The sequence below is a fragment of the Ovis canadensis genome, chromosome 7 (assembly GCF_042477335.2).
Source record: "Ovis canadensis isolate MfBH-ARS-UI-01 breed Bighorn chromosome 7, ARS-UI_OviCan_v2, whole genome shotgun sequence".
Classification (NCBI taxonomy): domain Eukaryota; kingdom Metazoa; phylum Chordata; class Mammalia; order Artiodactyla; family Bovidae; genus Ovis; species Ovis canadensis.
This window is the reverse complement of record NC_091251.1, coordinates 39,353,147-39,377,925: the sequence shown is the minus strand read 5'-3', so window position 1 is coordinate 39,377,925 and position 24,779 is coordinate 39,353,147. Positions and strand designations below refer to the sequence as shown.

General features: G+C 45.8%; 1 protein-coding gene across 9 annotated transcripts in view; it reads left to right on the top strand.

Annotated features, from left to right (window-relative positions):
• RYR3 (ryanodine receptor 3) overlaps positions 1 to 24,779 on the top strand; it is a 575,944-nt gene that overhangs the window by 352,066 nt on the left and 199,099 nt on the right. For 8 of the 9 annotated variants that reach the window (XM_069595974.1, XM_069595971.1, XM_069595978.1 and 5 more), the window contains exons 23-32: positions 230 to 313; positions 2,124 to 2,283; positions 3,616 to 3,763; positions 4,622 to 4,827; positions 5,407 to 5,581; positions 15,843 to 16,051; positions 17,639 to 17,814; positions 18,707 to 18,743; positions 20,505 to 20,668; positions 24,207 to 24,372. In XM_069595974.1, the coding sequence (XP_069452075.1) occupies positions 230 to 313; positions 2,124 to 2,283; positions 3,616 to 3,763; positions 4,622 to 4,827; positions 5,407 to 5,581; positions 15,843 to 16,051; positions 17,639 to 17,814; positions 18,707 to 18,743; positions 20,505 to 20,668; positions 24,207 to 24,372 (1,525 nt within the window). The remainder of the gene's footprint in view (positions 1 to 229; positions 314 to 2,123; positions 2,284 to 3,615; positions 3,764 to 4,621; positions 4,828 to 5,406; positions 5,582 to 15,842; positions 16,052 to 17,638; positions 17,815 to 18,706; positions 18,744 to 20,504; positions 20,669 to 24,206; positions 24,373 to 24,779) is intronic. The other variant, XM_069595972.1, reaches the window with a different exon arrangement.

Genomic DNA, 24,779 nt, shown 5'->3' with positions numbered 1-24,779 from the left:
TTTGTCTGAGTGTTTCCCCTCTGCAGTGGCAGAGGTGAGTAACTGTAACAGAGACCCAAGGACCACAAAGCCTACAACATTTCCTATCTCACCTGTAAGAAAACGTTCGGCAACCTCTGGTCTAAATGAATGAATATAGTCTGTTTTTATCACTTCTGATGGAGGTGGGGGCTCTCCCTGTCCTCTACCTTGCTGCTGACCTTTGTTTTCTCTGTCCACTACATCACAGAACTCTCCTGGCCCTGGGGTGCCACATTGCTCATGTTAACCCAGCTGCTGAGGACGATCTCAAGAAGGTCAAATTGCCCAAAAAGTAGGTGATCTTTTAATGGTTGGCAACTTTAATGCTTCCGTCTTAATGTTTAAACTGGGAGGACAGGAGGTCCACGCACAGAGGCAGGGAACCGCCCCAGATACTTCCAGCACCCGGTCAGGCAGTTCCTCTGGGTGCCTAGACTACACTCAAACCAGCTGAAGTACAGGGTTTCCAGGCTTCCTCTCTTTTTACTCCTCCTGCCTGGACCCACACTACTACTATTGTGAGTTTTGAGCCAGAAGATGTGGCACTCAGAAGGATAAGCTGTCATAGTCTATAAGAATAGCAGTTGGCACGAGAAGTTGAATATGGTCGGTAGCCACAGCAAAGATTCACTCCTCTGGCATTGGGCCAGCCTTGCAAATCTTGTAGAAATGGGCCTCTCTGCCAAGATTTAATTTGGCCCCTAAATCTGCATGTGTCCTTCTCTCCCTCTCATCCACTCGTCATGTGTTCTACACTCTCAGATGTGGGCTTGTTGGCACATCCCCTGGCTCGCTTGCTCACTCACACACGTGCCAGCCTTGGAGGTACACACATTCACACCCAGGTGTTGTCATGACTTAAGAGCCAAGGCAATGCCAGCTCTAATTGAATGCTTATCTTCCCCTTCCTCCCTGTGAAACCCCAGGCTGCCAAGCTTCACTCTCAGAGGCAGCTCCTGAGGCCTCTCCTGTGTGAGAGGCAGCAGCTGGAGGGGTGGCTGGGCTCAGTGATTAACACATGGTGACCTTGCCCAAGGTCAGGCATCCCTGGAAGGTGGATGAGGGACAGCATCATGCTACGGTAGACCTCACATCTCCTACTGCTCTGAGGTTCTTGGGTAGAGTAGCACCAGTCTGTAAGTCGTCATGTTCAGGTTCTGGCCCTGAGCTGAGCGGTCAGTGGCTTGGGGTCATGAGTGCCTCTGAACTCACATTCTCACATGACGATGGTCAGTTGCTCTCCTGTGAGTCACTCCACATGGACCCTGCTTCTCTCCGTTCACATGACGCATCTCCCTGGGCTCCTGCTGAGCTTTTCCCATCCTTACATTATCTAGCAAATTACAGACAACTGTGGCTGTGATTCCTGGACTGGACAGCAAACCATGATGGTCATGTCACACTGTCTAATGCTATGATTTTTTTTTTTAATTCTCAAAGTGAAGGTTTAGTTTTCTAAAACTGAGCAATCATATTCTGCTACTTTATAAGAAATCATTTGGCTCAAGGTCACGTCCTTGCCCCGTGTGTCATAACCTATGTGTTTGTGAAGTGAGGCAAAGGAGCATTGGGTGATGCTGAATTATACTGAGTGTGCCTGTGGTTTGCACACTGAGAAATAAGGATGGGTTTGCACAGACCATCCATTTTCTCCACTATTCACCTCTGATCTGTAACACACATTGGCAAAAAATAGATGATGAATTAAGGGCTGCATCTAAAGACTTGAAATCAAACTGAGCTATCCATTCTGCCAAGGGGAGAACCTGTGCTTGCATGCTCAGTTGCTCAGTCATGTCCAACTCTTTGTGGTACCATGGACTGTAGCCCGCCAAGTTCCTCTGTCCCCAGGATTCTCCAGGTAAGAATACTGGAGGGGATTGCCATTTCCTCCTCCAGGGGATCTTCCTGACCCAGGGACTGAACCCTTGTCTCCTGCATTGCAGGCGGATTCTTTGCCACTGAGCCATCTGAAAAACACATAGAACCTGTGACTGTAGCCTTATCTTTCTAGTATTCTGACCCTGTGCTATTGGTCAAAAATCCGAAATAGGGGAGATTTACAGTTCTGTTCAAAATATTTATTTTGCATTTACTTGTAGCTACATGATGTCCAATGGCTATAAGCCAGCCCCTTTGGATTTGTCTGATGTGAAGCTGTTACCTCCTCAAGAAATTTTAGTGGATAAGCTTGCAGAAAATGCACACAATGTCTGGGCAAAAGACAGAATAAAACAAGGATGGACCTATGGCATTCAACAGGTGAGAGGTGCTGGGTCAGGCCTGATGGAGAAGCCAGGAGATGTGATCATCTATCAAAAAGGCATTTTGCTTTAGTGGGTATTAGATTGGAAGATGGAGGTTGCCTTTGCAGTCTGTTGCTCATCCCTCAGCACATTCATTATTAATAGAATCATGGGGCTGAATGGAATTCACAATGGGCATGTTGACATTAACTCCAGCAGTGCATAGGCTTACATGTCATTTGTTAGTCCAGTACACTTGTGATCAGGTTGCCTTGTGAATATGGCCTCTGGCTGCATCTTCTCTGATTCCCTGTCTTGCTGCTTATCCCATGGAAAGCTGCGCTTTCACGCACTCTCCAAGGCCAATGTAAGGCTCACACGAATCAGCATCACAGCTCAGCAGTATTTTTGGAGTGGTCCCAAGTATGTACCACTGAAGGGGAAACTAGCCCAAGAGAGGGGCAGACCAGCCCAACAACAAGCCTGTGTCCCCTTACTTCAGTCCACAGGGCCAGAATTCCCAGGCAGAGTTCTTGGCTCATCCAAAGGCAGCATGAGAACCCAGCAAGGAGTTAGGTGGAGTTTAGAACCGTGATTCAGCCCTAACCCACCTGGTGCACCTCTCATTCTGAAATAACCCCCTCATCTCAGTAAGGCTCAGGCTCAGGGAAGTTCACAGATGGCTGTGTGCACACGTGCTCATGCATTCCTGAGCCTCTCAGCCTACACATGTCTGGAACCAAGAAGATGACAACTAGGAAACCATAGCAGGGAAGGGAGTGGGGAATTCAAAACAGCATGTCAGATTATGATGACTTATCACTGCCGTTGTCATTGTCTTCTTAGTCCCCACTGAGGACCGAAGGAGGACTCATACACCTATGCGCTATTACGGTGCAACAGCCCCGCCGTGGCTCTGCCACTATTTCAGATGTTTCTCTGTGAGCAGAGATGCCTCTCTGTGAAGGATCTGTTGTGAGGAGGCCATAACAGTTTAAATCGTGCCTGATCTTTCATAGGGGAATAGTTACGCAAATCCCCATCTGCCTCGCCTTGGGAATGGAGTCGTCTAACTAATTTCATGACACTTCATTTTATTCACAGGCTGGCATTATTAAAATGTGGTTTTTACTGCTGGCTTTGAGTGTTAGTGCCAATTTTCCATTTGTATTCGTTTGATCCTGAAGTGGCAAATATGTTCATTGGTAAATGGCAAGGCACTGGAAGAAGAGCTGGCAGAGTCACATGGGGGAAACCAGGACTGTTGCTGGGAATGTGTGAGTGGGACGAGCTCTTTGTAAAGATGAAATGCATTTTCTCAGATCCTCTTTTCTCTGGCTTCACGTAGGATTTAAAGAACAAAAGAAATCCACGTTTGGTGCCATATTCACTGCTGGATGAGCGTACCAAGAAGTCAAACAGGGACAGCCTTCGTGAAGCTGTCCGGACGTTTGTTGGTTATGGCTATAACATTGAGCCATCAGACCAAGAGCTAGGTAATGAGTGCAGATGGTTCATTCTGGCTCCAGTTTGCGAAACACGTCTTCTTCTGGAGGAATACTGATGTTCAATAGGTCTAACTTGCACTGTTAGAAATACTGTTGGTGCTAAAGAACATTGAAAACAATGGTGAATTTTAGGAAGTAGGGAACCATGTTGATCATAGAGCTGTGTTCCATTGACCAGATATTTCTGTAATGAGCACATCTATGACCCAGCCCCACAGGGAATAAGTTATCCTCCAGCATAGCTGAGCTTTTCAGAATAGTTGGTCCCAAAACCAAGTTAACCATTATTTCTCTTATTTTCCAAACATGAATATCATCTCACTTTGGGGCAGGTAATGTCATCTCTCAACTGAATTCTATCACGATTAAAATCACCACCTTATGAGTATTTAACATGTCACTGCCACCTTATACCCCAGGGGATACCATAGGCACGTGGGGCAGTAAAAAGTGGTTAAGGGGATGGATTTGGAGTAAGACAGACCTCAGTTCAGATCTTGGCTCTCCTCGGTTTATTGGCTGTATGACCTTGAACAAGTGAACCTCTCTGAGCCTGTTTCTTCATTGGTAAAATGAAGACAATAATGCTGATTTCATAGGATTATTGGGAGGAAACACTGAGATTTAGTTTCTACTGCGGAGCACTCACACAGTGAATGGTAGTTTGTGTTTTTATGACATGATGACGGCCATGATTCTTTCATGAACTTTATGTTATATTGACTAGCAGGAGATCTGCCATTTGCCTTTGTTGTTGAACATCCTTCGAGGAGTCCTCCCTAAATATTGAAAGCCTGTGTTCTCTCTCCCGCTCTGGCAACCTCTCCTCCCTTTCCTTCTTGATAGCTGACCCAGCTGTGGAGAAAGTCAGCATAGACAAGATCCGCTTTTTCCGGGTAGAGCGCTCTTATGCCGTGAGATCGGGAAAGTGGTATTTCGAGTTCGAGGTGGTGACCGGAGGTGACATGCGTGTTGGCTGGGCCCGGCCAGGCTGCCGACCCGACATTGAGCTGGGGGTGGATGACCAAGCCTTCGTGTTTGAAGGCAGCAGGGTGAGTCTGGCTGGTGTTCACACTCCTCAGTCCAGGTTTTTCTGCTCCAAACATTTCTCCAGAAGTGAGCAGTGCTGAGTATCTGGAGCTCTGGCTTCGAAAGGGAGGAGCCACCACATGGACTGATTTAGACCGCAGTGCGTCACCTAGTGTTTGTCCCTTTGCTCTAGGGCAAAGGGGAGGGCTTGTACACCCTAGCTCTTTCTGTAGTCATCTCCATATCTGCCTTGCCCCTGAACCCACAGCCCCTTCTGCAGGGGAAGTTTACAGAACCCTGTGCAGCCAAGGATGTGGGGCAATCTTACCACTCTGTCTTAGGGGGAGTCCAGCTTATTTACATAGCTGACTATGTATTGGGAGACTTGGGCCACCTTTACTGATGAGCTGTGTATACCTTGGTTTCCCACATCTGTAGATAGACCACTTCGCCCTGAGCACTGTCCTTGGTAGAAAGGGAAGTATCATGTGGAAACCAGGCACCACTGCCCATTAGGAGAAATTACTCATGGGTCACTTCTCCAGCAGCAGAGGGGCCTCTAGGACCTCCATTTCTCTAATCCCTGGGCTCTTGTCTTATAGGGCCAGCGGTGGCATCAAGGGAGTGGGTATTTCGGACGGACCTGGCAGCCAGGAGATGTGGTTGGATGTATGATTAACCTGGATGATGCTTCAATGATCTTCACGCTGAATGGGGAGCTGCTGATCACCAACAAAGGCTCTGAACTTGCCTTCGCTGACTACGAGATTGACAATGGTAAATCCACCAACCTCCCCACCCCTTTCCATGTCCACAAGGTGAAGGGAACTCCAGGGAGCGGGTGAGATCTTCTGCTTCCTCACTCATGGCACACTGACCTTTGCAGATCTAAAGCCCTGCAGTGAAGAAAGCTCTTATACTATCATTTTTGAAGAATCAAGACAAATAATAGAGATAGTTGATATATGCAGCATAAATGTATGTCTGAACTTCCAGAGAGATTGACCAAGGAAAGTGTTAGTTGCTCAGTTGTGTCCAACTCTTTGCAACCCCATGGACTGTAGCCCACCAGGCTCCTCTGTCCATGGGGTTCTCCAGGCAAGAATATTGGAGTGGGTTGCCGTTTCCTTTTCCAGGGGATATTCCTGACCCAGGGATTGAACCCTGGTTTCCTGCATTGCGGAAACTCTGTACTATCTGAGCCAGATACCGGCATAGAATGACCAAGGCGCTCCCCTCTAATCCCCTGCCTTGTGCCTTGGCATGGTGATGTTCCCCAGGTTTCTCAGGATCACAAAGGATGTGCTGATTGCATGTGCACTGATGTCCCTGGCAGGAGAGAAAAGTCAATGAATTAGAATCACCCTCTTATTCTGATTTGAATTGTCATTGTGAATGTTGGTATAATTGAACTTAATGTTTTGATGAGAATCACTGAAACATGGAAGTTGACTTAGCTGTTCCTTGAATGAAACAGAATTTAATCTGAAACTCAAACATGCTGTGAAACCCAAGCACAGTTGCACTTGTTAATGGCCGGGAATAGACTACAGTCAGGTTGGTGCTTCCAGCTACACAAAGGGGCAATAGGTGCTTCTTATTTCTTGTCTACAGAACTCCCTTATGTACACAAGGCTGCTGGCATCAGGAGTAGGGACACTGGACTGTGAGTCAGCTGGCTTACTCCTAACAAGCTGTGGGCTCTCAGAAAGGCTTGGTTTGACTCCTCTGGGCTTTGCCTCCTTCATCTGTACCAGGAAACAGGATAATAGACCATATAAATGCCAACATCCGCCTCAAATGTAATAGTCTATGGCAGTGACTTAATACCTGCTGTGATCACACCTCTGGTCCTGGTGCTGTGCCACTCTCTGCTCCTGCAGTACAAAGGAGGGGGAGGCAAGGAGGCAAGGAGGCTGAGGGGGAAGAGGCTGCTCCAGGGCAGAAGACCTGGGTTCCCGTCCTGCCTCTGTCCTTCCCCTCCCGTGACATCTCGGGTTGACTTTATTTAACCTCTTTGTGCCTCCTTTCCCCGTCTGTAAATGATTAGGATTCCGGGTAGCTCTAAATTTCTGGCACTTTATAAAAAGAGACAGTTTCCTCTCCCTGCATCAAATGTTAAAATAGAGAAAATTGCAGAGGCAAGAACAGCAGAAATAAATGAGCGTATAATTGGGGCTTCCCAGGTGATGCTAGTGGTAAAGAACCCACTTGTGAGTGCAGGAGACATAAGAGACACAGGTTCAGTTCCTGGGTTGGGAAGATCCCCTGGAGTAGGGCGTGGCAACCCACCCCAGTATTCTTGCCTGGAGGACTCCATGGACAGAAGAACCTGGCTGGCTATGGACCATAGGATTGCAAAGAGTCGGACACAAAGGAAGCAACTTAGCATGCATGCATATTTTTAATACATATAAAATATTCTCTACAATGAGTTTTAGCTTTATAAATCATTTTCATACTTTGTACAGACACCTATTATCTTCAATATGCATCTCAGCTGGACCTTAAAAGAGCTTTAAAGATTTTTCTAAGAGCCATATATTTGGGATAATAGAGAAGCTGCAAGTCAGTGTATTTTCTTAGAAAGACAGGATGACTGAAGCAATATGGGGTCATGTTTTCATGCCTTCTAAAAAGGTTTAAAATCCGAGTTTTAAAGAATATATTTTTGGAAACACTGGGAAAGAAGTTGCTACAGAAAGAATGGCCCGTGTACTGGTTCCGAGGCAAAGAGGGAGGAAACATGTTGATGAAAGGAGGGCGTTGGGGACGAGCCATCCTCTGTCACTGCTGTTTGGAAGCAGATATTCACCAAGTACCAGCACAGGCAGTGCTCTCTTCATGTTGTTTTTATTGAGTCACTAAGTCGTGTCTGACTCTTTGGGACCTCACGGACTGCAGCACGCCAGACTCCTCTCTCTCCCACTATCTCCCAGAGTTTGCTCAAACTCACGTCCATTGAATCAGTGATACATCCAACCATCTCATCCTCTGTCGTCCCCTCTCCTGCCTCAATCTTCCCCAGCATCAGGGTCTTTTCCACTGAGTCAGCTCTTTACATCAGGTGGCCAAAGTATTGGAGCTCCAGCTTCAGCATCAGACCTTCCAGTGAATAGCCAGAGTTGATTTCTTTTAGGATCGACTGCTTTGATCTCCTTGCAAGGGACTCTCAAGAGTCTTCTCCAGCACTACAATTTGAAAACATCAATTCTTCAGCATACACTCTTCTTTATGGTCCAACTCACACATCCATACGTGACTACTGGAAAAACCATAGCTTTGACTATTTGGATCTTTTTGGAGTCATCAAAGTGATGTCTCTGCTTTTTAATATGCTGTCTAGGTTTGTCATAGCTTCCTTTCAAGAAGCAAGTGTCTTTTAATTTCATGGTTGCAGTCACCGTTTGCAGTGATTTTGGAGTCCAAGAAAATAAAATCTTTCACTGCTTCCACTTTTTCCTCTTCTATTTGCCATGAAGTGATGGGACCAGATGCCATGACTTTAATTTTTTTAATGTTGAGCCAGTTTTTTTCACTCTCTTCTTTTGCCGTCATTAAGAGGCTCTTTGGTTCCTCTTCACTTTTTGCCATTAGACTGGTATCATCTGCATGTCTGAGGCTATCTTCAATGAGACTGGAAAAAAACAAAGAACTAGGTAATTTAAGCTCATCGCCAAGGAAAGGAGCTTCCTGGAGTAGGCGGAGTCCAAAGTCCCGTGACCCTGTGGACTTGGGGAGCTTACTTGTCTATAAGACTTTGGCTCAACATAAGGAAGAGAAAAAGATCTTGTCAGTGTTCAGAGTTTTAAGAACTCCATGAGGTCTAAAGCCTTGTTAATCAAAAGTGTGATCTGCTTGTTATAAATGCAGGGTCTCAGAGCCCACGCTAGTCCTACTGATTCAGAAAGTGCATTCAGACAAGATACTCCGACAATTCCCATGTACTTTGAAGTATGAGAAGCAGTGGTCTAAAGTATACACAAATGTAAATAGTAGCAAAATTAAGGAGTTACTTTTCTAGTCCAAAAAAATAAATAAAATGAAAATACAGAAAGGTAACTACCAATACAAAGCAATAGGTCAGAAATGGCAGTTGACCAATATAGGATGAAAATTCTAGAAGACTGGAATTGGAACTGAAAGTTAAATGAAGACTGTGAACTGTCTCAGCAACTACCGATGAGCTTTTTACCTCTAAGAAGGGTCTTCTTCTCAGGGGACGGGGGTGTAAGTAGAGTAATAGAGAGGAATCAGGAAACTGCAGAAAAGAGTGATGATAGCATTTGCATGATTGTGTATGGAATTTATAGAAGACAAAACTGGAAAGAACGAGAAGTTACAGATTATAGCCTTGAATACCAAGACTTGGTCTTTTTATTCAGGAAAACGTATTGTCTAATCTGGGCCCACTCTTCTTGGGCTCCACTCTCTATGACATGGGGGGCTGTCCTAGGGTTTGAGCAGAAGAATACTATAAAGAAAGGGGATGCTTTAGGAGAACTCTGCTTTTAGAGATCGTCTGTGCTGTAATGAAAGAGATGCCTCATCGACCCTTTGTATAGAGAGACATGATTTGACCTTCAGAATAACAAAGTCTATTATTAGGACTCTGTTTTATAATAGAATTGTACTGTATTATGTTAACACATTGTACTGTAGCATCACACTGCACTTTAATAACACGGAGACAGGATAATTGGGAGGCCTTTTCAGTTCTGTGATGGCTCAGGAGTCAGAGGAAGGGCAATTGAAAGGGAGTCTGCATGCAATTCTTTGAAGACAATAACCCAGAGGCTTAGAATAACCATAGTAGTGCCGCTCTTTAACCATAGAGCATCTCTGCATAAAGCGGAAAGAGGCAGCAATTCTTGCCTTGAGCTGTTAGGAAAACCATCTGTTGAATATAAAACATTGTGTGCATTACAGCCCCTCAGAAAGCAAAACCCCCTGTTTTTGTGTGTGTTCTGGTCGCCAACATCCCAGCCTTGATTCAGGCCGTTTACCCTGCTGGGGTAAGTATTTTTAGTCCTTTAGGGGAGGGAATGGGAGCAGGCACTACAATTCGTGGCTGATTTTTTTTCTGTGGGTGATTTATAAGCTGTCATCCCCATCCTCGTCTGCATCGTAGATGACATGCTCTTGTCGGCTTCGTTTTCCTAATCATTGTTCTCTACTGTGTTCCCTGGCCTGCACCCTCACAGCTCTCAATGTTGTCACTGAAAGGCATCTGGAAGCTCAGAAGCTCTCACAGAGAAACCTTTGCTGTTAGTCTTCTCTTTGATCCCATTTAAAGGAAAGGAAGATAAAATTCTGAACATCATTCTGTACCTCAGAACATGATGTCTGAAAGAGTTTAATTTAGAGCTGGTCTCCCTTGCTGCTGCTGCCAGACACCCCCTGGGCACACCCTGCTTCACTACAGCTTCGGTGTCTGCAGGGACAGCCTCCCAAGCTCTTCCTCTATCAGCATGTCAGGGCTTAACAGATCCCCCAGCTCTGGCTCTACCAGCAACCCTTGCACAGGCAGCAGATGAAACTTTCTTGCAGGCAGAGTCACTGTCGTCTGTGCACAAACACGCTGGCACCTAGAGCCCCCCTGTCATTCTCTCCCCAAGTGGGTGCTGTGCTTCAGGAAGTGGCTGTGGCAGGGGAACACGGCCTCTTGTTCCCTGTGTTTTCTACAGAGCTTGTGACAATCTCAATGCTGTCCCTGAACTCCATCTTTGTGAGGCTTAGAAAATTAAAATTAATGGATAAAACATGAACTGCTGGATGGAAACTCTGAGGAAACACCCCAGGAATGGTCTGGGCTGCCGTCTCACCACTTCTCCCAATGATCTGTTTTTCCACTACTGGGGAGTGATTGGCTCTCAGTAAATTTCTTCAGTTTGACATGGATTCTAAAAAGGATCCATGGTTGGTGTGGTCTAGGCAACTGGTTTCTTTCCAAGCTCCTGAATTATAAAAAGATGACCTCCTGGGGGTCCCTCTTCCTAATCACACAACCCTATGAGGCCTTGTGATACAAAGTTTATCAGAATCTGGGGTCCTCTGCAGCATTTAAATGAATATGTTCTTGACATTCCTTTCCTCAAACAGGGATGCTGTGTACATCTAGGTTCCAAATAATGCCGTTTGCAAATTTCCTCCTCAGACCTCTTCAATGACGTCAGCATAATTGCATCTACTAGTCTGCATGTTGGGATGGAGTATTGTTGTTCACCTTTATTTTTCCATCTTGTTACATCTCCTGTCTCATTTGAGTTGGGGGTTATAGTTGAGTTGTGTACAAAGTGTGGATCCTTGTGTGTAGGTGACATTGTCCACGGTGATGCCACGTGGCCTTACCAAGTGGATCTGTCCATCCAGATAAGACCAAACCAACTCCAGGGAGCCATGTGGCCACTTGTGACAGGCAGCCCTTCTCCTGGGGGCCTGGAGTGCTTTGTGGCCGAAGGTTTCCCGCTGCCTGACCTAGAGGCAAACTAGTCAACTATAGGACATTTAGGAAAATCATCCGAAAACTGAAGGAAGAGTTCATCACAAAGCCAGTCACTGGAAATGAGTTAGAAAGCAGGCATCTGGGCCTCAGTCCCCACTGCTCACTCTGGACTGCTCTCTGGCAGTCTTGTTCACATGCTGGCCCTGCATACACTCCAGGAGACAGTCCTTTGAGCAAGTTACTCAGCTTGTTAGGCCTCAGTTTCCTCACTGTAAGACAGTCACAATAATATATCCATAAAGTGCTAAGCCCAGGGCCTGACACCTAGAAGGTACTTGATAAATATTAGCTGGTGTGGTTTATCATCATTGTCCCTCCCTCATCTGTCTATCAAGCAGAGTTACTGAGTTGCATCAAGTTGTAATGCCTCAAGTAAGGAAGTTGCGGAGAAGGAGTGATCCTTAGCTGGAGCCTCTCTACCAGGTGGAGGGAGCTGATCCAGTTTTAAAGTACTCCTCCCCGGGAGAAAGTGCTGGTGCCTTTGAGGATGTCGCTTTGCTCTCAGTCCTTTCTGGGGTTTCGCTTCTTTGATGCAAGCCTGGGATTTAGGTTCTCGTCTGCCACTGTACAGAGTTGCCCTGCTGAGCCCACTTAGCTCCCAGGAGGTCCCTGACACTCCCTCCCGTTGCTTTGACTTACCTGACTTTCGCTGCTGCTGGGGAGCCTGTTTTCAGGCAGTGTTCAGCTCGCCCCTGTAGCGGTGGCTTCTGCCCCAGAGGGCCAGTGCTCTGCTCTGTAATGAGGGCAGCCCTCTGCCCCAGGACATGACTGCTGTTTAAATCTGGGGCATTCACCCCCTGTAACCTTCCCCGCTTCTCTTGCCCACTGACTGGCAGCTGGTCTGTGACTCAGAGGGACAACAAAGTACTGTCCCCTCTGCTGATGTCTTAGGAACAATGAGGAGCCCAAGTTCCTTAGAAAAAGGGCTTTGTGCAAATATGACCTTTTCCCCTTTCTGCATGCATCTTACATTGTCAGGGTGTCTGTAATTAGGAAGTCACTGATGTGACCTGAAGTTATTCAGAAGTCCTCATGTTTTGAATCTGCTGCTTACTTATCCTATCATTCACATTATTGGAGAAGAAAGGGAAAGAGTGGCTCTCTTTTTTTTACTGATTTTATTGAAGTACGCTTGATTTACAATATTGTGTTAATTTCTTTTGCCCAGCAAAGTGGTTCAGTTTTATATCTATACACACACACACACACACACACACACACATATACATACTATATGTGTATGTGTATATATATATATATATATATGTATTTTTAAATTCTTTTCCATTATCGTTCATAACAGGACATCAAATATAGTGCCCTGTGCTATACAGTAGGACCTTGTTGTCTATCCATTCTGTATATAATAGTTTTCATTTGCTGACCCCAAACTTCTAAACATCCCTCCTCACCCCACCTCCCCCTTGGCAGCCTCAAATTTGTTCTGTATATCTATCTATGAATCTGTTTCTGTTTTGTAGATAAGTTCATTTATGTCATATTTTAGATTCCATGTATAAGTGATATCCTATGGTATTTGCCTTTCTCTGACTTACTTCACTCAGTACAATAATCTCTAGGTCCATCCATGTTGCTGCAAATGGCAGTATTTTGTCTTTTTATGGCTGAGTAGTATTCCACTGTATATATGTACTGTATCTTCTTTATCCATTCATTTGTCAATGGACATTTAGGTTGCTTCCAAGTCTTGGCTATTGCAAATAATGCTGCTTTGAGTATAGGGGCACAAAAATCTTTCTAAATTATAATTTCATCCAAATATATGCCTGGGATTGGGACTGCTGAATCATATGGAACTCTACTCTTAGTTTTTTGAGAAACCTCCATACTGTTCTCCATAATAGCTGCACCAACTTACGTTCCCCACCAACAGTGTCAGAGAGTTCCTTTTTCTCCACTTCCAAGAGACCTTTTTAAGATGTCATGTCTCTGCTCACATCAGGGATGGAATGCTTCAAAATCAGGTCTCCCAGATAAAGCTACTCTAGTGGTACTTGTCCAGGTTGGAAAAAAAAAGTACTGTCTTGCAAGTGGGGATGTCTTACCACACACCATTCACTCTTCCACATTCCACTTGTCATCCTCATTTCTCTAAGCCCATGACAATCTCCTTCCTTCACACCTCATAGCATAAAGCAGAGCCCTCTGTCCCAGTAGGCACCCCAAAATTGTGCCAACAAGTAGTCCTTATTCCATGCTAGAGTCATATCTTCAAAGCTTCCTTACTTATAAAAATCTCTGTCTATAGAAGGGGGTAGTTTCATATATTATAGTCTCAAAGGCTATGAAGCATAGTCTCAGAAGCAAAGCAATACTCAGGAAGGTCCATGAATCTGATCGACCAGACCTTCCACCTTCCCGAGGGATGGGGCCACCACCAGTGGTCCTGGGTGGAGGCTGTTTGTACAGACATCACCTTCATTGCTAGGAATTCACTGTAGCTTCTTACTTAGAAATAGTGTTAAAAGTATCACATAGTATCTTAAATAAGTTCATAGTTTCTGAAAACAACCAACTCAGCTTGGGAGGGATTTATCTTTCACTTATATGACTTATTTACATAGAAACTTTGTGATTTAGGTAACAGTATATACACACTGGCTTTAGGAAGAGTGAACTTTGGCCTTGATCTCTATGAGTGACTTACTGTTGAACATAAATTCTCCCAAAATTGACCTTTAAATGTCCCTCACATAAACACTCCTTCCTTAGGAGTGACACGGTTTTCTTTTTGGGGGCTCCAAGCCGTGGTTTAGCCTCCAGCCTCTGAGCCCTTCGTGCTTTTCCGAGCAGTCTGCAGCTTCAGCTGCCCTCCGGCTGCCTGCCTCATGTCTTCCCAGGTCTTGGATAATTAGTGCTTTCCCAACTCTGCTGATTTGTTGGTCCACAATTATGATTCATAAATAGCCCACAAACAAGAACACTAAGTGATGAACTTCTGCTTTGGGTCTGTTCTGCATGGCAATGCTTTCTTTATTATGATGAGGACACAGAAAAGAGCTTAGAGAGACAGCAACTGTAGGAGCGAACAGTTTTCTACAGCTCCTGCTTGAAAATCTCACTTTCCTACTTAGGAGGGGACTGTAACTGTAGACTGGGAGGATGGGATTTGTAAGATATATTTTGTAAACAAGCAGTCACAGTGCTAGCGTCCAAAACTTCTTAGCATACTCTCAAATGACAAGAGCCATTGTACCTCTCATTTCACTGGAGAAGATGCTGGGACCTAGAGAAATTTGGCAGTTTACATCAAGTCATTCTTCGGGATGCTGGGACCTAGAGAAATTTGGCAGCTTACATCAAGTCATTCTTTGCGCTTCTTGCATTATTTGGGGCAAAATTTAAAATTACCCAGGGTTTAAGACATGGAAGCAATCTAAGTGCCTATAAACAGATGAATGATTAAAAGATGATGTGTCTGTATATGTATATACATATGTATGTATATATCTGTGTCCACACGCGCACACACACACACACATGAATATTAGTTAGCCACAAAAAGGAATGAAATTCTGCTATCTGCAGCACCACGGGTGGATCCAGAGAGTATTATGTTTCATGAAATAAATCTGACAAAGGCAAGTGCTATATGTTATCGCTTATGTGTGAAATTAAAAAATAAAACAACTGAATATATATAACAAAGCAGAAAGAGACTCACTGATGCAGAGAACAAACTAGTGATAAACAGTGGGGAGAAGGTAGAGAGAAGGAGCAAGATAGAGGTATGAGATTAAGAAATACAAACCACTATGTATCAAAGAGATAAACAAGAATATATTGTACAACACACAGGGAAATATAGGCATTGTTTTGTAATAACTTCAAATGGAATACAATCTATTTAAATATTGATTCACTATGTTGTATACCTGAAACTAATATAATAGTGTAAATCAACTATAACTCAATTTAAAAGAAAGTATATCTCCAGAGATAAATAACATAAAATTACCCAGGGCCTAATTGGAGCTAGTGATAAAGAACTTGCCTGCCAATGCAGGAGACATAAGAGACGTGGATTCAATCGCTGGGTTGGGAAGATCCCCTGCAGGAGGGCATGGAAACCCACTCCAGTATTCTTGCATGGAGAATCCCATGGGCAGAGGAGCCTGGTGGGCTACAGTCCGTGAAGTCACAGAGAGTCAGGCATGACTGAAGTGACTTAGCACACAAGTAATATCAGTTTTAACTAAGACACAAAGAATATCACTTTTTCTCTTATTGGTTTTACTTTTCCAGATGACATTTATTTACATCTTGGCTGGATGATTATTTTTTCTGCCAATCATTTTGAACCAGACTCACTTGTCTTTCCCATATACCAAGGGCAGCCGTCAACTCCACATGGCCTCCTGTTGTTGAGTATATGGGCCAGGAAGAAAGAAAAGGATGCTGTCCTGTCTTTTCTACTGGGACTCAAAGCTGTGAAGGAAGCAAGGGTTCTGCTTCCTCCCAGCCTCCCAGGACAGTCCTACAGGCTGACCGAGCTCTCTCACCACTCTGCAGGCTTTGTGCCCATCTGCTCTCTGGGGCTTTCTCAGATCGGCCGCATGAATCTCGGGATGGACGCCAGCACCTTCAAGTTTTATACCATGTGCGGTCTCCAAGAGGGCTTTGAGCCTTTTGCTGTCAACATGAATCGCGATGTGGCCATGTGGTTCAGCAAACGCCTCCCAACATTTGTCAACGTGCCCAAGGATCATCCGCAGATAGAGGTATGCTACACGTGCACATCGTGGGGGGCCCTGGCAGGGCAGGGGGACCCAGGCACTGAGTGCCCACTGATGCTCCTGTCATAGCTGGTGCTGGCCCAGGTCCACGCCCTGCTCCCCAGTCACCTCCTTGCCGGACTCCAGAGCTGTCATTACAGGCACCTTAGCTGTGGCAGCTGAGTGGCATTTTACAAGGGGTAACCAACCACCTTGCAGGTCCATATCCCCAAATCTGTGGGCCACTACATTTTCTCCAGATGTTGCTATAGTAGTATTAGAGCAAAACAGTATCTAGAGTCCTTAAATGTCATTTTCCTAAAATAGTTCAGTACCTGCACTTAAGATGATATGTCCCGGACAATTGTTCTCCTCTGCGCAGGACTTAATGTCTTTTAGGCTGTGTTTAATTCATGCAGAACCATCTCCAGCTTTTTAGGTGGAGGCGCAGTGGTTGATTATGGTGCTTGTACCTTGTGTGAGGAGCAGAGAGGCAGAGGAGCCAACGACTGTAAGGATCCTGATTTGGATTCTGGTTCTACATCTCCTTGCCCTGCGTCGCCCACACACACCAAGATTTTTTTCATGCTGTCAGGGTGAGGTGGGAGCCGATGGGATGTCAGATCAACTCCACTGAAGCGTTAGATTCAAGGGCTCGCTTCCATCAGAGTGTACGTCTCCTTCACTCACCGCCCAATCCGAATTCAGCAAGCATCAGCTCTTCATCCTCCCTTTTCCCTCAAACCCTTAAATAGTAGAGACTTGAATTTCTCTGATTTCTACCTGATAGTTAACTTTAGAAAGCTGGCTCATAAACTTTTTGGAAGTCATGAGCCCTTTTGACAAACCAATGGGCTCTAGAGACCCTCCACTTAGAAAAATAAGCAGACCCCACAAACCTAGGTAAGCATGCTCATGGACCGCAGGATGGGAACTGGCTCTAGAATGCAGCGAGAAGTGCTCAGATCATAACATCATCATTGGAAGTGTGCTCACTTCCTCTGCTCCCCGTCCCACCCCTGCACATACACTTCAAACACCCCATTGTGATCTTTCCTCCTCCACTGCACTCCTCAAAGTGCTCCCGCCCTGGAGCTGGGAATTTCCTCCTTTGTCAGGAGCCTCTGTGAGACTCAGGCTACAACTGTGGTAAAGGCTGGAAGCCCACTGAGTGGGAGACAGGGTCCTCTGAGGAAACTCTAATGTCACTTCTGGAGTCTTGGGCTTTCCGGTGCCTTCTCCCTTAGAAATTCTCATGCCCACTGACATGGAAAACCTATGGAAAGTTTCTTCTTTAGCCACTTGCCACCTTCCTAAAAGGTCAGCATCAACAAGCACACTGCAACAGCCCGGCTGCCTGGCGCCCCTGACCTTGCAGAAAACCCAGCAGTCTTGTTTTCAAGTCCCTAATCTCCCCAGCCAGAGCTGGGGCTATGATATTTTACTGGGCAGGGTCCTCGTTAGGATAAGTGTAATGGTTGGATTACCACTCATGACAACCTTTGCAGTTTGCAGAAAGCCTTACATAGGTAGTCAGGGAAGAGAGGGTGGGTGGGAGTCGGCTGTGTCACGTGAGGATGGTGGCATTTCCAGGTCGTGAGGATCGACGGCACCATGGATACCCCTCCATGCCTCAAGGTGACCCACAAGACATTCGGCACCCAGAACAGCAGTGCCACCATGATCTACTGCCGCCTGAGCGTGCCCGTCGAGTGCCACTCCTCCTTCAGTCACAGCCCCTGTCTGGACAGTGATGCTTTCCAGAAAAGGTGAGGAGGGGTGGCTCCAGCTCTCAGAGGTGCTCAGCATTTCCGGTGCAAGACTGACTTTGTCTGCTTCTCACTGCACCATGGCACAACTGGAGCCCGGTCTGTAGGGTTCCCTCTGCTTTCAGTCAGGAAAGAAATAAGGGTGTGTGCTCACACGTGTGTGTGCCCATGCATGTGTGTGTATGCACACAGTGTATAATTAGGGGGCCAATCAAGCTTAATTATGTCACATCCAGTGGACACGTTTCTGCCTTTCTCAAGCTCTCTCAGTCCCTAGCCTCCTTGCAACCTGTAATTCCCATGTTTTGGAGTAGGAAAGAATGTAAGCGCATGAGAGGATGCAATTATTGTTGCCATTGTGTGAAATTAGAAGCTTCTGTAGGCAAATACTACCTTCTTTGCATAACTGTGGCCAGTGTCCAACCCAGTAGCTGTGTGACTCATGAGTAATGTGACTTCCTTCTGCCTGATAAGAAATATATTCCTTGCTGTCTTTCTTCCCTTTCATGTCTATTTTTAATCGCTGATGTATGGCTGGTGCGGGTTTCCTCAAGAGTTTTACTATCTACCAAGCTTTAAAGAAGCAAAGCTGTTTGAGAGAACAGGATAATGTATCCCAGGGTATCCCTGCCTATATTATTACCATCTCCCCAGCCTCCCCCTTGCCCTACCTTACATCTGGGCTGAAAGACAAAAGTTGGAAGGCATAGTCCTGCCTGCTGGTAGCAGATTGCAGATGAAAAGTTCCACAATCAGTTGGGATCACTCACATGTGGGAAACACCCAGCTTCCTAAACTTGTCTTCATCATTAAAGGTAGATCAATTGCCTGCCAGACTTGTGGGCTTCTTTATAGAGCTGAAGAACTAAAACATGGATTATCTTCCCCCCAGGAAACAGATGCAAGAAATACTCTCTCACACAACAACGGTAAGTAAATATGCTCGATTGTGGTTTTAATTATTTGATTCTTTGCCATGCCTGGTAATATGCCCCTTACAGCAAAGATCTGTCTAGAGATCCTCTTTAATTGCCAATTACTCTGCCTTTTAATATCCATCTTAATGCTTCCAGAACATATCTATGGCATCTCTCAAGTGGGGGAAAGAAAAACAGTTATTCAGTGCAAAACAGAACTCTACCTAGAGCATCTAATTGGGCCTCATTGTATACTTGGTGCCTATTTGCCACCAGGGACCCAGCACTGCCTTTCTGATTGAAAGGAACATCAGTTGAGGGGGAAAAGGGGGGCTGTTAATTTAATCCTTTTGTTTGCTCTTTTATGTAAACTTCTGTGAATCAACTCTCCCATCTCTCTGAGCAGCGCCAGGAATTATATTGAAAGCAGTCAAATGAAAACAAGGAACAGGGAGCCAGCCCAGAAGATGGAGGCTGCTTTTGGTTCTTTTGCTATAAACAGTGGTCAGAAAGCAATGCTTCCTAACTTCTTTCTCTCTTTTGAGCTTTCCTGGTGGTTCAGTGGTAAAGAATCTGCCTCCCAATGCAGGAGATGCGGATCTGATCCCTGGGTCAGGAAGATCCCCTGGGGAAGGAAATGGCTACTCACTCTGGTGTTCTTGCCTAGGAAATCCCATGGACAGAGGAGCCTGGTGGGCTACAGGTCATGGGGTTGCAAAGAACCAGACACTTAGCAACTAAACAACAACTACTCATCTTTCTTTAGCACCTGACCAAAAAAAAAAAAAACTCTTTGTAAGAAATGCATGTCACCCCTTCGATAAAGTTATCCTGCAACCCGGATTCATAGGTTGTCAGGCATAAGACTCTTGCCTTGGCGTGTCACACACCTGCTGTGTGCTGAGCACTGCACTGAGTGCACCATGTCAGCTTCCCCCTTAATTTCCACTGCAGCCCTGGGAGATGAACAATCTTTTGCACTCCAAGGCACAGAAGACAAATGACTTGTCTAAGGTCACACGATTAATAGCTGCCAGGGCCAAGATTCCAGCACAGGTTGTGTCTGGCTGACTCCTTTCTCTTCCAATCAAAAAATTGGCGATAACAACAAATATGAGGACTTCATTTAGAATAAATGTGTTCAGTTTCATAAAGAAAATGGTGAAGCAGTCACTTAACTCAGTGCTTCAATTGCTCTTACAACGTAGTGATAAACTTCACAAATTGTTACAGTGCCTACCTAAGAATGTTTGTAGGTTTCAGCCCTGCCTGTCACTGAGCCTAATGGCTATATGAAGCACATTTGGCCACAATGTGGGCTTTTTCTTTTGTAGCATCCTTTTTAAGACTTGAAAAAATATATCCCTGTACTTCCCTGCAGAAGTGGCAAGTGGGCTTGTTCTCTGAACCTTGACTGTTCTCTCTGAAGGCAAAGACAGTGCCCAGCTCCCCCCAGCAGCCCAGGGAACCAGAAGACAGTGACGGCTCTATGTTGACCGTTGAGTGGCTGCCCCTGATCTCTGCAGCAGCAGCATCTTCTGGGCAGAGGGTGACAGATTAGGTGCCTGATTGTCTAGGTGCTAAAGCACAACAGTAAGCGGGCAAACAAGGAAGCCAAGTTCTCGCATCAGCCCTGCCCCTGATCCAGAGAGCAGTGGCACACCTCCAGTGCTTTCTAAGAAAAGGGGACAAGTGGGCTGCTGTGTAATGTCTACCTCTTGAGCCCATTCCCCCCAGCTGAGGTCACTCACTCCATCTGTGGTCTCTCCCCAGCAGTGCTACTATGCAATCCGCATCTTTGCCGGACAGGACCCCTCCTGCGTGTGGGTCGGATGGGTGACTCCGGATTATCACTTGTACAGTGAAAAGTTTGACCTGAATAAAAACTGTACTGTGACTGTTACTCTGGGGGACGAAAGAGGCCGAGTCCACGAAAGGTAAGAGGACTTCCAAGGGGCAGGTTTGGCCATCAGGTTCCTCCCTCCCTCATCCAGCAGTCTTTTTCCTCTCTCTGCTCACAACTCAAAGAAGGAAACATCCCAACTTCCATATTAAAGAGGGGAAAAAAAGCACAGGCTTAAAATCCTTGAGTGAATGAGCTTGGGGTGGGGTGGTGGAGAGCGTACTATGGTGGGAGAAGTTATTATCAGCCATAATAAAGGGCAGTTTCATTACATATATAAAACATGGCCCAGGAATGGGAAATACAGATGGACAAGTGAGAGGTCTAAGCTCCCTCTAAGTCTTTTCTCTGTGATTTCTGGGCAAGTCCCAATTTCTGCAACATTAGAAAAAGGCAGAGAAAAATCCTCAGGTGCTTGAGGGAAATCAGTTCCAAAGAAATAAAAAGATGTAGCACGTCACACACGGCAGCTGATCAACTCAGGACTCCCCATCCTAAAAGGTGGCAATGGCTGGAAGAATAAAGACCATCAAAGAGACATGACCAATTCTGGAATAATTACCGCTGAGTAGAAATTTAGTTCAGTTCAGTCAGTCAGTCGTGTCCGACTCTTTGCGACCCCATGAATCGCAGCACGCCAGGCCTCCCTGTCCATCACCAACTCCCGGAGTTCACTCAGACTCACGTCCGTCAAGTCAGTGATGCCATCCAGCCATCTCATCCTCTGTCGTCCCCTTCTCCTCCTGCCCCCAACCCTCCCAGCATCAGAGTCTTTTCCAATGAGTCAACTCTTCGCATGAGGTGGCCAAAGTACTGGAGTTTCAGCTTTAGCAGCATTCCTTCCAAAGAAATCCCAGGGCTGATCTCCTTCAGAATGGACTGGTTGGCTCTCCTTGCAGTCCAAGGGACTCTCAAGAGTCTTCTCCAACACCACAGTTCAAAAGCATCAATTCTTCGGCGCTCAGCTTTCTTCACAGTCCAACTCTCATATCCATACATGACCACTGGAAAAAACCATAGCCTTGACTAGATGGACCTTTGTTGGCAAAGTAATGTCTCTGCTTTTCAACATGCTATCTAGGTTGGTCATAACTTTCCTTCCAAGGAGTAAGCGTCTTTTAATTTCATGGCTGCAGTAAGAATTATGGATCTTAAAGAAAAACATGTCTTAGGTACACCCATATCCTCCCACCAGTCCACTAGAACTGCCATCAGAAAAAAGATCTTTGGCTTTGGCCAGCAATGCCCCAGAGATGAACTAGCAGACTTTATTTCCACCTCAGTGAGATTTGCCAGAGTCCTTGCCCATACAGACTTATATAGAAATGTAAGAAGTTGGTCGTCATGCTGACCTTTATCCCTAAAAAGTCAGGATGTTTTGCAATCAATGCTCTTTAGATGCTACTTGCTCATCAAAGACTAGGGGCTGAGGTCAGGCGGGACTGCTGTGTCCTGGGAGACCATTGTGGTGGGTAGTTAAGAGGACAGAGTTTGGAAGCAAATTGCCTCCATTTTAAACTGGGTTCCAGTGCTTTCTAGAGGTGTGACTTTGGGCCTGTTACTTAACCACCTTGGGTCTAAATCTCCTCATCTATAAAATGAGAATAATAGTTCTAATCTAACAGAGTGTTATGACGATTGAGATAAAACATAGATAAGTGCCTACAACAGTGCCTTGACCCAAGTACTCAATAAACATCACTCTTATTACCATTACTGAGTGTCCATCATGTTATGAGACCCAGAGGAGAGGCTGCAACCAAATGCAACATCTGGTATGGTTACGAAGAAAAGTATGTGAAAGCCCTTGTCCAGTCCAGACTGAACTCTTCAGCCAAAAGCACAAGAAGCCAGACGGTCTCCTCCCAGCTGGGTCTCTTGCCCCAGTTTTCTGGCTGTGCCACACCAGACTGATAATTGCATTTATCTGAGCCTCAGTCCACGTTCACTGAGAAAAGTATGTGACACATTGGCACCTAGAATAAGAGGCAGTAAATAGTAGGTGCTCAGTAACTTCACTTCACTTCAATAACGCTTGGTTCTTTGTCTTGTATAATAAGAAATAAACACGGGATCGATTTTCAGATGCTTCCGAGCATTTCGAACTTGAGCCCTTTAACACAGGACCAAAGTGTAGCATTTCACACTCCCATGTCTTTCATACGTTATTAACTGGATTCTGTAGTCCTCAATGTACTTAGTGCTCTAATCACTGAAAAGTAGTAGTAACACAGCTGCAGTTTAACCTTAATGAAAATCTAGCAATGGCTATAACTCACTTGAAAGGCGCAATTTGCACTGGCTCTGCCCGAGGGTCTTTACACTGGGAAACCAGCCCCACTGGTGTCCTAGAGAAGAGGCAGGCAGAGGAGGTGAAGGCATGCTTATCAAGGGGATTTCTAGCTGTTGGGGAAAGCGATAGACTTCGAGACTCAGAAAGAACCTGAAAGAATTCTAATCAAACTCTTGGCTTTCCAAGGCAAAATCAGATCGACCTTAGGAAGTTTAAAGGGCTGATGTAGTGTTCCATGTAGAGTCACTTTCTCCTTTGTGTGTGCTTAGTCACTCAGTTGTGTCCCACTCTTTGCAGCCCCATGGACTACAGCCCGCCAGACTCCTCTGTCCACGGGGATTCTCGGGGCAAGAATACCAGAGTGCGTTGCTATGCCCTCCTCCAGGGGATCTTCCCACCCCAGGGATTGAACCCAGGTCTCCTGCATTGCAGGCAGATTCTTTACCATCTGAGCCACCAGGGAAGTCCTTTAGCCTGAGATAAGTCATTTGATGCAACTTTAAGTTCTCAGGTCCCTCAGATGGACACACCAGGGCTGGGCTTGCCCTCAGCTGTCATAAGCAGCTCTGGGAACTCATGTACTGCTTCTCCAGAGCCCATCCAGTGGTTGAAATCTTACCATTAAGAAATTTGGCTTTGGGGCTTCAAAATCTTTTGGTTATTATAGTTGGCATTTTCATCTAAATGCCTAGGTTTTCTTCATGGGAGTGGTAGCCAGCTAGCTGAGAAAGGCACCCAAGTGCGTAGGTGTGGAAGGGTGAGGGTGCAGAAGGCAGGACTCCAGACAGCTGGGAGGGCAGGTAGTACAGGTCAGGAGGCGAGAGGACATCAGAGGTTGACCTTATCTACTTTGCAAGTCTTCCGTGGCCCAGACCTGCCATCCTAGGGAACATGGCCTGCATCTCAAGTGTCCAGTGGCCTTTTGCCCTGGCACTGGGCCGGGGCTCAGGACACAGACCTTTTTGTTCCTACCTCTTATACCAAACCTCTAAGTCCACATGCACCTTTAGTTCTCCCCTCTAATACTGTGGTCCCTGATAGCTGTTTCAGAAACGTGAATTGACAGTGAGCCAGGAAACAGATTACCTGAACACTTTGTTCTTTGAAACAGATAGATTGCCACATTCCTAAACTCAGTGAATTCACTTAAGAAAAACAATTATTGAGGGCTGATGGGAAAGCTTCCCTGGAGGCTTTGGGGGCATTTCAGTCCTGAGTCTTGAGTGCAAACTGCCCCAGTCCAGGTTATTCTTTGTCTTTTGCTCTCTTTGGCTCCTAGCGTGAAACGCAGCAACTGCTACATGGTCTGGGGTGGGGACATCGTGGCTACATCCCAAAGAGCGAGTCGCAGCAATGTGGACCTGGAGATCGGCTGCCTTGTGGATCTGGCGATGGGCATGTTGTCCTTTTCAGCCAACGGGAGGGAACTTGGCACCTGCTACCAGGTAGGAGTGGCCTCGGGGACCATGACAGTGGCATCCCGGGCCCGGGCGCTCAGGGCTGTGCTCCTGTCTTCTGTGTGGTTGGCATCTTCACCACAACACATGGAGTTGACGTACCTACGTGGGCCAAGGCCATCTAGGAAAACAGACAAGAACAAAGTGACTTCATTTTGTTCAGAGAGGGAAAGATCTTATTTACTGGTTGATTGGAAATGCTGGTCATCTTTCTAGCAGATGGGAAGGCGTTTCTGTGGCGCTGGGCTCCGAAAGGCTAGTCATTAATTCCATCCGTATTTCCTGTGCAACACTCACATTACCTACACTGTAGAAGATGCGAAGTCTAAAAGGTCAACGGAGACACTCCTCGCTTCAAGAAACTTCTGTGCTCAAAATATAGACCTATAAAGACG